Source organism: Plectropomus leopardus, chromosome 5 (assembly GCF_026936395.1).
Source record: "Plectropomus leopardus strain MGB_pleo_1.0 chromosome 5, ASM2693639v1, whole genome shotgun sequence".
Taxonomy (NCBI): domain Eukaryota; kingdom Metazoa; phylum Chordata; class Actinopteri; order Perciformes; family Serranidae; genus Plectropomus; species Plectropomus leopardus.
In genome coordinates this window covers 4,618,408-4,635,007 of record NC_142180.1, presented here as the reverse complement: position 1 = coordinate 4,635,007, position 16,600 = coordinate 4,618,408, and the positions used below count along the sequence as shown (strand labels likewise).

The following is a 16,600-nucleotide window of genomic DNA, read 5'->3' as shown; positions in this document are numbered from 1 at the left end:
CTCTGAATCTGCTACAATTCTGACTGTCCTCCTCTCTGTGGTAACTGTAGCTGAAGCACATGGGTATTGTAGTATTTGTAGCCATGTGCAATACCAAACTGATAAGACATTACTGCTAAGAAATAAAGTTAAAATGATTATCTGATATAACAAAATAAACCATAGTATCACTAATGACCCCTGATTTATGTGGACAGGGGTGTCTATACATTTGGGAGACAGGTTTTTTTGTGAATACAAGGTTGACTGCCTGTGGTGGTGGGTGATTTACCATGTGTAATAAGTGTGTGCATCACCTTTTGCCCTACATGCTATCCATAAAGACACAGAGCCTGTGGTACTCAATCAAACAGGAAGCACTGTGAAAAACAACCAATCTGAGGAGACGTGTATCAGAGTCAGAGCCTGAACGAAATTGAGGATGATTGGGGGTCAGGCCTTCGCCGTGGCTCTGAGTGGGAAGCTGGAGGAACTTCTAATTGCTGTTTTTGAAAATCTGTATGCCGAGTCCATGCTGACCCTCATCCTGGTCAGGGCACCTCCTCTCCCCCTCAGCTGCTGCTCTGAATTTGTTCTTTAATTTCCATCCCTGACCTCTCGTCCCGCCATCTGCAGCCAGTTTGCAGCGCTAAACAGCGGCCTGACATCATGCACTCGATCTCCCTTTATCTTTCACTCTTTTCACCTGCAGCGTCTGTCTCTCAATTTTCCTGAGCATTTCTCCACTCTCCATGTTTTCTCTTAAAAACAAAGCGCTACTTTGATTCAGTCTTCTGTTTTATCTTTGGCCTCTTAAAGGTTATGTTCTCTCGTTTGTAACCTCTCAGGATTTCTATTGATGTTTTTCAGCTCTTGAACCTTGACTCTCCCATTTTACTGTATTTTTTGCTTTATTCCCTTAAGTTGTGTTTTTTCATTCTGTTTGAGAATATCACACGTGACAATGTCAGTTCTAGGTAACATATTGGTATCTTTGAAAGCTCATGGGAAACCTCTTTGTTTAAATGCAGCTTTGGCAGGTTTTACCAAAGTTCAAGGTCAGTGTAACCTTGTGTTATCATTGTCACTGTAATGTCCCCTAACCTGCAAAGTACTAAGAGTACTAACCCAAACCTTCCAACTCTAACCAAGACTATGATATTTGCGTAACCAAGCAATTTTTTTTTGTACCTAAACCTAACCAAATCTTAACCGTTGTCACATTATAAAACTGATTTATTTCTTGACAGTGAACAGTTTTAAGAGGCACACACATATTATGTCCTGCTGATAGAGGTGCCAATTAGAAAATACTTCTATGCAGGCTTTGACCGGCTGGTCTGGCATTTTTGGCTATTGCCAGATGGGCAAACCCCCCCAGAAAGATCTGTCAGCAGCAGCCCACTTGATGCTGGGACAGCTCATCTGATTAGGGGTTACACGGCCCCAAAAATGTAAATAGTCCACCTATGTAAGGCAGATACAGTGGTACCGGCTGTTGTCACCTCCCCCACAGCTTGAAGAGGAGTGGTCCATCATGTAATGTCAGAGGTCAAGCAGGAGTGGTCAAGCAGGAAGTAAATAAAATCTAGGCAGATAGAGTGATGTGATTGGTATAACAAATTAGATGGAGATGGGAGCTAAAAATGAAAAGGTGGAGAACATCTTTGTATTATTAAAGACAAAATCGTCGAAAATCTTCATTAGTGGCAGTAATGGCTCGAGATTGGCATTTTGACCATCACTTTTTTTTTCAGAGCCAGGAGTGACCATATTTGGACAAGAAGGTCAAGCTTTGGAGGAGTGAGGAATGGATCTGACCCAATGTGGCCCGTCCTTAAATACGTGTGACTTTTGGCCTCTATAAAATGTGAATGACTGAGTTGTTAAAAAAATCACCCCTGTACAGTTGTAATGTATGTTGAACGTAGCTGTAGTGACCAAAACCAGTTTTTGTACCAGGCTGTAAACATGTTTATTTCTGTTGTAAAGTTGAACATTTTAACATGTATTGCCAGCCTAAATTGGCCGTTCAATGAACAGTGTTTTTGGCACTTCCGCATTGGCTTCATTTTTCAGCCTGGGAGGGTGTCGCTTGGTTAAAACATACACAAAACCACAGAAATCATCACTTAATTCTGCTAAAGCTGAAGACTATGACACCTCAGAATAACTGAACCACCTGAGCTCCTCTACCATCATTACTATTTCCTCCAAACTTGGCTTTCAGTCCATGTCCTGCCAACCCCATGCTAAGCCCTCTTAATATTCTTGGAGAGTGTCCCTGATTTATCTGAATAGAGGTCTGTGCTGCAGGCGTGGAGGAGTCTCACCTGTAAGGGGGAGACACGGGACCAAACAATGCCTCCCTGTCTCACCTGCCTCTTGGCTCTGTTTCCCCTGGCAGCGCCTTTGCTGTGCGGGCCCTTTTGTATGCACCGGTGAGCTCTTTATACAGCGTTCTGGTTTTCAACGCTTTTCAACAGGCCCTTCAACAGTCTGATGTCCAGACGTGCGGGCTCGTCCCGAGAGCCGAGCCCCAGCTGGAGCCCGGAGCAGCGAGCAGGGCGGACGGGTGAAAGTCAGGAGTGGAGCCAGGCTGTCAGTTTGTGTTGAGATGAAAAATACGAGCAGTTAGATAAGACAGACACTCAGACACGGAGAGGAGAACAAAAGGACTCGAGGGAACTACAACAAGTGGAAATAAGGAGCCGGCCTGAGGCAGACATCATCTATCATGGGGATCTCAAACAAACTGCAAGCATGAACTTTCTATGGGCTCCTCTGTTCTTTTGTTCAAGCAAGTATTGAAAGGAAATGTGGGAAATATGCTTGTTTGGTTTCTTACTGAGGGTCAGATGAAAATATGGACTTCAATTCAGTCTCCATCTGTCCTGTACAGTGAGTGGTCTCAGTGTAGCATATCTTAGGACAAACACAGGCAGCAGGTTGAAACAGCTTAACTTAATCAAAAGTGTTTTTCATCATCTCCATGCTGCATCTTGTGTACATACCACAGCTGACTGTTGGCTGTTCTCATCAAACAAAGGACGAAACTGCTTGTTCCAATGCTAAAACAAACTATTCCATGTCGAGCACCGCCTTGTAGTCGTGAATATTCTGACTGTTGTCACTGACAAACCGCTAGCAGTGTTAACATCTGTTACCTCGTTGGCTCATTTCTGGTAGTTTGTCAAAAGCTTTGTGGAGATTTTCATTGAGAGAAATTAACTTTCTGATCCCATCATGATTTCAGTGTGTACGCAGCCAGCGGGAAAAATATGGGTTTACACTTTGCAAAGTATCCTGTCATAAGACATATTTAACAAAAAAAACAACAACAACAAAAACATAATTAGGCCACCATCGTTTAATACAAATACATATATTGTCATGTATAAAAGAACAAACTCTTTGACAAACCACTTTAATATTTTAAGCAACTTATTTCAGCAGCATTTGTATTGGAACTACTACATGCTAAGCTTTTGATCACTTTAACCGTTACCTGTTTCCACTGTATCTAGATATGTTGCACAGAAGTACAACTGCAAGATTAAATAGTTATAGCGCACAACACGTTCCCATCCCAACTCGTCACATGGTGACACTGTCAGTGACCTACATGTGATGTTTTTGGTATCCTTCTGCGTCAGCTATTTACGCTCCAGGATGCCGCTACCATGATGTCAATAAATGCACATGGTGGGATGACGCAGCACAGTCCTTATGTTTACACAACAGCGCTTAGCAGTCATGCAGACTATCACGATGGTTAGGATTAGACAACAAAGTCACAGATGGTGAGGTTTAGGTAAAAAAGGCACATGGTAAGGTGAGAAAAAACCCACATAAGAAAAAAAAAAACCCATACACATCCAAATGCGAAGCAAACTCCCGCACAAAAGTAATTTTGTGGGACCCATTCACCTCACCCCACCCACCTGCCCGCTCTTTGAGCCCACTCATGTACCTTATATGAAGTCATTACGTTACGTTCTCAACTGACGCTGCCCGTGCGCATTGCATGTGGACACATCCAGGTGATGTCCGGCTGTCCGCCAGCATATAATAACAACGCCACCAGTTCTGGCCGAGTGTGTTCTCATCAAGCTACATTCTGGTTGAACACAGAAAGTGGCTTTTGGCATCACGCTTGTTGGCCAAAAGCACTAACGGAGCAGAGTGATAATGGGATGCAAATCACTTTCCCTAAAACCACGAGATGAAGTACAGCTTGTTAAGATAATGATAAGATAAGTCCATTTTAAGTGTTCTTACGTGGACCTTTTCACTTTGAAAGAGTCAGGCTAGCTGTTTCCCACTGGTTCCAATCTTTATGCTAAGCTAGGCTAACCACATCCTGAAACTTAACAGACAGACATGAGATTGATAGCGACCATTTTACTCCCTCTCAAAGGGAAAGCCATCATTTTTACCCCAAAATGAAATATTCCTTTAAATTCCATCACATTTGGGGGCAGTTATCAAAGAGTTTTGCGTCCTCACTGAGATCTGTGATGGATGAAAACGTCAGAGAGCTGGAAACACTTGTTGATGAAGGCAGGTTATTGGCTGAAGAGGGCCGTGTTTTGAATTTGGATTGACCTTAGCTGAACCTGACTAAACAGAATCAGAAAGTTTGGTACTTTTTAAACAGGCAATCACACGTGATGACAACTGATTCATTAGACTTCTAGCTTTGCCCAGAAATCCCCATAAAAAGACCTCGATCGAAGTCTCGGAGAAGCTCGTTAGGAGGGAAAATGTGGTCTCACACACCAGAGCTCAAATAAAGACACAGCTGTCTCCAGCATGGCCTCGAACAATTTGGCCGCCGAATCAGATTCTTAATCAAATTATTTTTAGCTATGGCACATTTAATCCGCTGTTGTTTTATTCATTAGCCGTTCCACGAATTTATTGTGGCTCTGGCGGCCTCGCTGTCTCTCATCTCAGCCATTTCCCAGAGTGTAACACACGCACATCTGGTCCCAATCAGCGAGAGAGAGATGGAGAAAATGCCTATTAGCAGCCTCTGGCATAGGTACGCGGTGAACAGTGGTGCCCCGTCTCCCCTGGAGTTTCTGGTAGTCCTGCGCTGTATACAAGCTCTCAGTCAGCTCGTTTGCCACGCCCTTATTACCTGATTTCATGAGGAGGGGAACCAAATGAACAGGAGTCATGGATATGGGCTTTTGCTGGCAGTGCTGGAGGTAAGGAGCCCCCGCTGAGAGCCGAGGATAGAAATTTATGACTGAGAAATGCCGAGCCTACGCTGACTTAATCATATTAAATCCAAGTATGTGTCGTGTTTGTGGATATGCAAAGCAATAATGACTCATTGTTCCAAACAAAAAAAGCTGTGATAATTGCACTAATTTATTACCTTCCCTTTTAAGGCTTGTATATGTTCTTCATTATCAATTACATAAAAGTGAACTTTCTAAATTAGATTTAATTACTGGGATTGGAGATATAAACAATGCAAATTTGGTTAAACAAGAGGTCATACATTTTTATAGAGAACTCCAAATAGATTGATAGAAAGCATTCCTGTAAACAAGCTTTTATTCAAAGTAGCAGCGAGTTGGTAAAAGAACCCTGATGCTGTTTTGCCTTTGAAACATCTGTTAGGATTTGAAAGGGTTTTTCAAAAACTTGTTTTGATTTCTCAAACAGAGAATTGAAACATGTTTAAGTCACTCCAAATAATGAAAGTTTTGATGGTGATGAACTCTTGACCCCCCAAACACCACAGTGACCAAAACCACAACCACCATTACACACATCATTCATTCTCTAAACCTCAGAGGACTTGACAAAATGTCCTCACTTTGCCCTAAAAGTTCTAATTTTCCAAAAATATACACATTCCAAAAGTTTTCACTTTTCAGTAAGTCAACTTTGAAAATAAAGTTTCACTTTTCCTTGTTTACATGTATTTTGCCCGTAAATTCCCAATATGTTAAGTTTTTCAAAAGATGGCCTTATTTTCATGTCCTCCATTTCTGAAAATATCCACACTATGCCATCATTTTTCTAAGATGTAAAAAAAATCCTAATTTTTCAAAATGTCACCACCCTGTCCTCACTCTCTAGATTGTCCTCACTTTCCAAAATATCCTCACTTTAACACTTGTCCTCGTGTACCAAAATGTCCTCTTTTCCCAAATGGTCCCCAATTTCTGAAAATTGTTCTGTCTGTCCAAAGTGTCCTTTAAAAAACAAAAGTCTCTACTGTCCAAAATTGTCCTTACTTTACATTTAGAAAAATACCTTTACTTTACAAAAATTGTCGTCATTATTTAACAATATTGACCCTCTTGGAAAAGCCCTCACTTTGTCCTCATGTTTTTAAAATATCCTGACTTCCTAATACGTCCCCATTTTTCCAGAAATTGTCCTTATATTCATTAATTATCCAAAACCTCACTATGTCCTCATTTGTAAAAACTGACCTTCATTTCTTAAAAATTGCCTCACTTTCAAAAAGTAAAAAAAAATTTAAAAAAAATGCATATATACATTGTCCTTACTTTTCAAAAAGATCATTATGTTCCAGAATGTCCTCATTCAATGTCTTCACAAAGCTTCCTCCCTCTCCAAAAAAATGTTTTCTGAAAATATGTGTCACACTGGACAAAAGCCAAATGTATGCAATATAAATGAAATGCAAAGTCTAAAATAGAATCACACACATCCACTCACTCTAAAAGAAGCACAGTGGAAATTACAGTTGTAATGTGCACAATATGTATACTAATATATTATTTTTCAAGTCTTTCATGCCTTAGATCCTAAATCATTGTCCACCAAAACTAGCAAAAACTTAACTTTTTTACTGTTCACTGCAAGTAATGCTATTTTCATACAGTTTACTGCCACACTTCTCAACTCTGACTTGAGTAAAAGAACTGAAAGTGTTTAAATTTAATTGAGCATTTTTATATTTCTGTGTTGCTGCTTGTAGCTTCCATAAAGGAGCACATCTTCCACAGCTGTTACTTGCTAAACAAAACACGAAACCCCAAAAAAAGGGTATCTGAGGGGATGGTACACTGGAAGGGTACATTGTCTCTTTCTCTCTCTCTCTCTCTCTCACACACACACACACACACACACACAGAGTCTGATCAAGACATCCTCCCACAAACACACAGTTAATGAGATCCAGGGACTGAGCCGCCAAGCTATTCCCCTCAGAAACCACCTCCATATTTTGTGGGCCTGATTCTAAACATCCTGACGCTTTTTGCTCTGGGTGACACATTCCTGAGCTGCATCATCAAACCACAACAGGCCAGCTGATACTGGAGGACTGGGAACATGGTGGTCTGATACAATGGGAACCAGTTACACACATATTCATGCTGTTACACTGGAACACAATAGACACAAACAAACAGGATCGGGCACCTAGTTTGCTCATGCATTGATATCGCTCTAAGTGGACATCATGTGTACTGTACATGCACTAAACATGCCAACGCTTTAGAGTCAAACCTTAAAATACAGCATGTGTACTGTACCTTTAGGCAGATGTGCACAATCATTCAACATGCATTCATGCTCTTAGTTAGATGCTGCAGAAAATCAGTTTGTGAAAAAGTTTGGAGGTCAAACATGGCAACAGAATAAAAGAGGAATGTGAGGTTGCGAGAATGTTTTTCATTTTTTTTGTTTTCAATGTTTGTTTTCTGTTTGTTTTCTAGTTTTTCTGCTTGTGGGAAGTTTGCAGTTTGGTTTCTGCTTCTGCATGTCCTGACCTACCAGCCAAAAAATCAGTAATGCAGCCCAAATCAAGTTGTTTTAACATTCAAAATGGGTCTGGTGTTGTGCCCACTGACCGCTGTTTCGCTGGTTGGAGAAAAAATGGAGCAGACCAGACCTTTGCAGTCAAGATTAAGAATGAGGTTGTTGTATATCTGTGCCAGAAACAGAAAAATGGTCAAGTATGGATGATATAGATGCAGCTACCTGCAGAGAAACCAACACTTAAATCAACTTTTTTTTTTTTAAATTGATGTGACAATAGTAACTGTTCCTACTAAACAACAGCTTCTGTCAGCAAAAAAAGACACCAGCTGGAGCAGGTAGTCTCTCACTTCTGATTGGTCAGGGCACAACAACACTCCCCTAACTCTGAAAAAACACCAAGCAGTGGCAAAGTGTGGCACAGCCACTCCAACCTGCAGCTGTTTGATTCTGCAGCAAAGTGCTGTCAACCTAAAACAAGGATAGTTTTAGTTTTAGTGGTGAATTGCAGCAACAGAATTTTCCACAACCAATCATTAATCAGAATCGTGTGACTCCTATGACATGCTGACCTACATTGCGAAGTATTTCTTCCTGCCTGAAACCCTGGAATATCCCCACCCCAGAGAAATGGGATTATTGCAGTGAGACACACATTGTCGCTGCTTGGTATGTTTTCAGCATAAGAAACACAAAAACAGCTAACAAGACCACAATGTCAGACTGAGTAATGAGGGCAAAACAACAACAAGAAAAAACAAACAGCGATCCAGTCTGGTAATCAGGCTACAAGAAAGTTGTTAACCCCAAGGAGTGAAAACAACCTAATCACCAGAGAACAATTTTATATATATATGTATATATATATATATATATGTGTGTGTGTGTGTGTGTGTGTGTGTGTATATATATATATATATATATATATATATATATATATATATATGTATACGTATGTATAAATGTATATGCCTTGTACCAGCCCACAGTCAGGCTGACATGGGCCCACTTCCTATGATACACTGAGCTCCTCTCCCCTTCTTTCTTTTTCCATTTGCAAACATTCATGTCCAATTAATCCATGTTACTAACTTCTTTCCCTTTTTTGTTGCAAAGCCTTCTAAGGAAAATTGTGACTTGTGATACTGGGCGTTATAAATAAAATTTAATTAGTTGACTTTGTCATTTGGAGGTGGAGGGGATGGTGGATGGCGTGATATGTAGGCAAGATGACCACTGTTTGACACCAACAAACAACAAAACCAGCTGTTCTTCAGTGATCCATTACTGTGTTTCCAACTGGGATTGTGCCACCAAACTGGGTATTTCGAAGTTAAAAAAGAAAAAAGGAAAAAAAAAAACATCTTTTCCGCACCACAACCAAGTGGTTTATGTGCCGACACTGTTCAAAGAAACTATTTGTCTTAACGTACAACATTTTGTGTCAGGGCTGCCTTAAAATTTTAAGTTGACAGAATTTGAGAACTTAAATCATTACATTCCCTCAACCTATCTTCTCAAATTCAGTAAATGTAAAGTTTTAAGGTAGTTTGACACTAACTCTTTTAAGTGAAAACAAAACGTTAGTGTAAACAAAACCACATGTAAACAACAGCATTTGGAAGTGCAAAAAAAGTAAAGTTTAAGCATATCTATCCGCTATGTAATAAAATACAAATGTGATGTAATCACGGTTTGCAGAAATGTACAATGCCAAAATTTACTTGTGAAAACACTGTTAGCTAGAAATCAGCTATTTGTTGTTTTGACACATATGATGTTAAGTGAACTGGTGTTGTTCATTTATCATGTGAGTAAATAATAGCCTGCATGACTGATCCTTTTGCGTGGACAGCTTTAAAGAGTCTACCATCTTCACACGGAGCAGCAGTCGAGCACAATAGACAGCCGAGTAATTTGATTTCTGCCGTTTGTTTATCTAATTTGAGTTACAGCCTTATAAATGTATCTGCTGTCGCCACCACAGCAGTTTCTCCTAACGGCCGTCTAAATTTATTCATGAAATGAGGCGTTTGAATCTGTGGCCAAACTCTTTCATCAGTGCGTTTGTTGGTGTTGATCATTTCTCAAAGCGCTTCTCCCTCTTTCTCTCTGTGTCTGTCTCTGTCTCTTGGTGACATGATTACCACGGCACCACATCAGAGCCCCAGTGCCGTTATACGTCCCACATTTAACGTAAACATTAGGGGTTGCTATGGGGAGGCTGGCAGGGCTGCCCGTCTTTGCCCACTTTCTTTCCTATCATCATCATTATCAGGCACCTCAAACGTTACACAACACTCTGCTTTCCACCACAGTGCCCGCCGCAGCTACACAACCCTTACTTATTATTTATGTCAATCAAATACTCCTGATACAGACTTTCTCTGATCCAGCAGGCCTCGAAATTCCCAAATGCCAAAGCTGGATCTGGTATTATCTTGTCCTGTCACTGTTCATGTTAACATGACCTTAGCTGACTCCATCGCATGTTTCCACTCATTAGGGCTTGTCCAAACTAATGCAGACACATTTAGAGATGTCTTTTATATGTTACAGTTCTGCATCTCCACATTTGTTTTTCTAGAGATCCCAAACAACTGAACAACAGCTAAATCTCCTCTACTTTCCACCAGCATCTGGAAGAAACATGGCCCATTCCTCGACTTGGTTTCTCAGCAGGACGAAGCTTTGTTCTGTCTCCTCCAACTCTCTGTGATCTTCGTCTGTCTGTGATCTTTACTTTTTAAATACAGCCAATAACACATTACAGGTGTTGTCAATAATGTCTTATATGTCTGTGGTTGACTATCACACACGAGCGAACCCCATCCTCTCCACTGTCTTTGGAACAGCTAATCTTTGTTCCTAATTCATGTAATAATTTAGTTTTTCCGCAAATGCACAGCAAAAAGAAAAAAAAATCCATATGTGCATTTCACTTCTTCGTTCTTTTGGCGTCATTGACATTTTCATGGTATAGATGGTGCTATACCATGAAAATGTCAATGACGCCAAAAGCCACCTTCCACATCTAACTGGAATGTAGCTGGACGGCTGGACAGCACCAGACACATCCATATGCAAGGCAGACAGGCGGTGTCACGCGGCCAAACAGAACCTTGTGCCTAAACCTTAACATCCGTGACTTTGTTTCTTAATCCTACAATTATGATGGACCATGTTGGTTGCCATCAGGTGTTGTGTAAACATAAGGACCATGCTGTGTCATTCCACCGTGTGCTTTTGTTGACATCAAGGTAACGACATGCAGGATTTTAAACAGCTGATGCATAAGGATACCTAAAACCACATAAGCAGACGCACATCTGGTCACTGAAATAGCGGCACCATGTGATGAGTTGGGATGAGAACGTGTTGATTATACAGTAAGTTACTTAATCCATTTCAATAAACCACCATTGCTAATGTTTTTCTCTGGATGAAAGCTTCAGAAAGCTAATTTTTAAGAATTATAGGTGCCTGCTTTATATTGAGGCAAAACCAACAACAAGAGAAAAAGATGTATTCCTACATTTATCTGCATTATGTAAACATGGCCTTACTTGCATAGTGTTACACCTTTTTTTCTTTTTACACCCTTGAACATTACTCTCTCTCTTTCAGCCTCTTTTCTCTCATCACGCAGGTCCCCTGGAGCCCCATTAATAAGCATGTGTTTGTAATTACTTCCCTCTAGCCACCAGTGACATAGAGGTGCCCTGGCACAGAATCACTGGCAGCCAGTGCCTCTGCCTTAATGTTTGTGCCCCCTCCCAATCCTCAGCACCCCACCACGCCAACCCCTGTGCCCAAAATAGTTTAATGAGGAGCTCTTTAATGCCTTTATTATGGCAGAAACTGGCACTATGTACCAAAGCCTAATTCCACGCCGCCCCCACCTCAGCTCGCTAACTAACCGCCAGAGGTAATACTGTGCGAGCGCCTTACCCTCAGAATTGGGGAACATTTAAAGCCTGTGTTGCCATTTTGTTTTTAATATGCTAACCCTTAACCACACACTGCTGCACGCACCTACCTCTGCATTAATCTTGCTTGCACGCAAAAACGCATTCATGCACAAACACACACTTATACAGCTGTGCAATCAGGCATCCTCGGGGGCAGTGATTTACTACCCGGGACTATTTTATTAATTTAATTACACATTTACAATCATTCTTCTCAGAGGAAAACAGGGAGAAAAGTGCTGCCTGTGTGTTTTTTTGCGGAGGCAGACAATCTTGTTTTATTTTATGGCCAAGAGAGAAAGATGTCGTTTTATTTTATGAGTGGCCCCGAGGTTTCCTTAATGTGTTAGAAACACAAAGGGTGTGTCCTGTAAAGCAGGTTTTAAATGCACTTTCTGTTTGTTTGGTTTCTTCTCTTTAAATTTCCACGAGCGCGATGAGGGAAACAATCACTCTGCGTAAAACAAACAGGGAAACTTTTTTTTTCTATTTCATTTTTTAAACCCAAGCTGTCTGTCAAAAAGAAACTGTAAAGAAACAATGCCAGGCCTTCATACTGAACCGCGAGAATCTGCTTTCTGTTCCACTGTGTCATTATTTCTTAAACGGCAGATCAAGATGGGCCATTAGTCTGTGTCAGACAGCTTTCCACATGACAAGAGTCAAAATGAGCCTTCGCTAGTTTGGGTCACAGCAGGCTCAGAGATGAAATTTGTAAGTTTTATCCATGAAGGGGAAAAAAACTGTCACAACACTGTTGCGCCAACAGGATGAAAGCTGCATGACAAACCATGAAATAATGCAGCAGCTCAGGAAAGCTCTTTGCCAAAGTAACCACAGATCTTCATGCTAAACTCCACACAAAACTTTTTAATACCCCTTTCGCACCAAAATAAAACTGCTAATTATAGGCTATATCAGGGATACTATACTTGCTTTGCTTGGGGGCCACTTTTGCAAAATGACAGAAAGCCAGAGGCCAGTTGCAGCAGCCTAATGCATGCTGGATTTTATGACATTTCTATGATTTTAGGACATTTCTAGGAGTTCAGTATGCTTTCAGGATTTTTGGACATTTCTAGGATATTAGGATGTTTCTAGGATTTTACGACGTTTCTAGGATTTTCAGACATTTCTAGGATTTGACGACATTTCAAGGAATTTTGGATGTTTCTAGGATTTGGACATAACTCGGATTTTAAGAACATTTCTAGGTTTTCAGGACATTTCTAGGATTTGAGTCTGTTTCCACGATATTAGGATGTTTCTCAGACTTCATGACATGACTAGGACTTACGGACTTTTCTAGGATTTCAAGGACATTTTTAGGATTTTATGACATTTTTAGAATTTAGTACATTTCTAGGATTTCACAACATTAGGGGGTTCGCTAGGACTTCTGCTGCAGGTCGATAAACAAGTTCTATTTTGATGCTGTTTCATGCACTCCTGCACCTTATGTATACTAAATATACAAAACAACTCCCAGTGTGAATCACTTTATTTTTATTGTGAATTTGAAAATGGCTGGGGGGTGGGGGGGCAGTAGACCAGAGCTGAGCACACGGCTCTGCGACAGATGAGTATGCCTTTGTGTGTGTGTGTGTGTGTGTGTGTGTGTGTGTGTGTGTGTTTTATGTTTCACGTTCGATGTCTTGGCTGGAAAAAAAACAGTTTAGTAGACAGTTGAAAAGCAGCATGGATGGAGGCCTGTGAAAACTTAACAGTGGTTACTTCTTTTTATTTATCTCTTACATATTCAGTCCCTCTATCAGTGCAGACTAATTTTGATCAATTTTAAGGGCTTTTTGGGCAGAAACAGAGGTATATGATGATTGTGCATCACTGTATTTTATCGGTGCATTCACCCATGTGTTGTGTGTTTATCAATGCTGATCAGAGCCACAGGCAATAAATACCTGTGACCACTGCAGTCATTTGACCTGGGTGTAAATGCAGATCGTTACCTCTACTATTAAATTAAAAAGCCAGATGTGTTAGCGGGTTTTTTTGTGCAGTGGGAAGGGGCTTTAGAGACTCCAATCCAGAACCACAAATTCCGTAAGGTTACAACATTCAAAAGACAACTTCTAATATATGAAAGTCAGAACCTTAACAATAAATTGAAAACATATTAGTGTAAAGACTTGATATAGTTTAGCGCAACACGCTGTCGAGGCCCTGCTCTTGTCAAGTCATTTGACAAAAGCAAGCTCCATTTTCTTGACTTAAAATTTTCAGAAACACTACTGTATTCCCTCAGAGCTTTTAACTTGTTCCTTGTTTCCCCCCCCAATTGCCATTCTAAACCACTCAAGTCACATTAACACATAATGATATTACAACAGGGTTTGACAGTTGAGAGTTGTTGAAGAAGTTCAGACACAAAAGTCTTACGGGTTAAAAAAAAAAGTGTGAGTGAACTTGCGGCGACACTGCTTGTCCTGAAGGCGTACTCTCTCCCTTGTGTTGTAATCTCCACCAAAGAACACACAGTACCAAATCTCAATACTGCACTGCATGGTGACCTCGAACTGAGAAGTTAGTGGGCGTATCACGCCAATCATCTCATCACCTTCCTCTATAGGGGCCGGTCAGAAACGTCGCCATTTGCATGCATGGATCTGTCGTTAGCATACGGCCGTCAGCTCTCAGGGAGGTTCGTCTGCGGTGGAAAACATCAGTCAGCCGCCAGCGTCTGACAGAGCTCATTACTCACGTTACCGGCTGACGATGGCAAGGAGCCTCGGCTTCAAGTCAAGACATCCAGCATCGCCTGTTATTTGGGCCCTTCAAGTGCCGGGGCAGAACACACACAGACAGGACTAAACACAGCCAGCGTAGCCACCAGGAATGTGTTTTTGCCTTATTTCTGTTGACGTTTAAGAGCAGCGAGGGAGAAGCATCTGTCTTCATTTTCCTTGAAACTCTATATATGCAGAACAAGCCTTAATGCTGTCATTACACGTACTGTCTTATTGCTGCAAATCAAATCCATGGTCATGGAATTGGTAATAGATATGGCTGACAATCACGGTGTGTGTATGTGTGTGTGTGTGTGTGTGTCAACTGCAGAGGTGTGTACAGAATCTCAAAGGGCCAAACTGGAGAGGGGCACCTCTTATGAAATAGGCTCAGGGTTACCTTGAGGGTAAGTTAATCTTTGCCCTAAGATCACACCAGAGGGGCACCTGTAAAGAGTACTTGAGCTCACCAGGGGAAGGTTTGTGGTGCTTGGGTTGACCAAAAGGGCACTGAGGCCGACTGGGGGGCACTTGGTGACTTGGTGTATCCAATGGGGCCCTTGAGCCAACCACAGGATTACTAGGGCAAACAGAGGGTCACTATGGCAGGCCAAAATTAAACAACTCAAGGTGTAAGAGTCAATCAAAGGAGCACATGGCCATGAAGAGCGGCAGTGGGGATGATAAGAGCAGTGTTGATTTTGTTTACAAAAAACTAAGAAAATGTTTGTCAATGATCGTTTTCCATGATGGAAGACAAGATGTTGACAAGCTAAAAATACATGATGAAATGTATTTTGTGTGGGGTTTGTGGGGTTTTTTTGACTAAAATGTCAGTGGTGGGCTATCGCGCTTCCAAACTGAGTTTTAAAAATGAGCTTTCAAAATGAGAAGAGAACAAAATGATATTGATTATTAATGATAATAATAATGATTATTTTATGATACCTGAAAAATGTTTTTAATTAGGAAAATATTCTATACTAGAAAGCCAAGAATATGCGTGTGCTCATGAATCATCCTTTAAACTAGTCAAAAACTCTATTGGAGAAATGTTTGTAAATACATATTCCTCTTTGTAGAAAAAAGTCTGAATAAAATTTCAAAACTTGATACAATCTGTTACAGTGATTCTGATTTCTGATACCTTTCATTCATTCATTTTCCGTAATGGCTTGTCCTCGCAAGGGTCGCGGGCAGGGCTGGATTTCTGTTACCTGTATTAGCTTAATTGAATAAGTAAGAAAAAAATTTGACAACAAGTTGACTGATATTTAATGACCTTTTGTCGACTAAAACTGGACTAAAACATTTTGAGATGTAATAAGCATTTTCATTAAGTAAATATCAAATAGATACCAAAATTAACACTGGATTAGAGGGCCACTAGAGGGCCGAATAGAAGAACCATAGGGACACCTCCAAGACGGGCAAATACAGGAGCACCTGGTCACATAGTTTATCAAAGTGGCAATTTGAATTAATGAAAGGGACTTCACAGCAAGAGTAGTCGGGCAGACCAAAAGGACACAGGGGCCATTAAGAAGGGCACTTGCACTACAAGGGGACACATGGGCTATCAAGAGGAGCATTAGGGACACCTGAGCCAGTAAGTGAGGCACTTGAGCCACCTAGAAGGGCACTTTTTGCAGTCAGAGGGTCACTAAGTCTAGCAAGGTACTTTTTGGCCTCTAAGTTGTCCCTTAGCTGTGACACCAGACAGCATTAGGGAAAAGAAGCGGGCCCCATTTAGGCAAAGACAAAACATTATTTTCAAAAACAAGGCTCTGTCATATGGCAAATTAGCTGCTCACTTTAACACACACAAACACACACAAATGGCACACATAAGCTCCTCCATGACTGAAATAATGATTACACTGAACTACGACACCTGTTAACATTCATGTCTGCTAGTGTGCATGAGCATGGCCTGAATTATGGTGAAAAGAAACAATTTCCCACCACCGCCACCTCCGCTGCCGCCACTGACGCTGCTGAGCTTTGTACAATAAGTTGACTAACTTCTGGCCTGCAGAAGGCAGATTATTACAAGAATTTGGCTTAATGAAAACAGACACACACACATTAAGCCATCACAGGAAGAATGACTTGCAACGGAGATTACAGCATCCTCTGTGAGTCCAA

The 16,600-nt window shown here is 41.0% G+C and overlaps 1 protein-coding gene across 1 annotated transcript in view; it reads left to right on the top strand.

Annotated features, from left to right (window-relative positions):
* The first annotated feature begins 421 nt into the window (after window positions 1-421).
* Window positions 422-16,600, top strand: part of LOC148189499 (uncharacterized) — a 32,178-nt gene continuing 15,999 nt past the window's right edge. Inside the window, exons 1-3 of the mRNA XM_088077316.1 lie at window positions 422-529; window positions 2,281-2,420; window positions 2,466-2,580. Of these exons, the coding sequence (XP_087933442.1) occupies window positions 422-529; window positions 2,281-2,420; window positions 2,466-2,580 (363 nt within the window). The remainder of the gene's footprint in view (window positions 530-2,280; window positions 2,421-2,465; window positions 2,581-16,600) is intronic.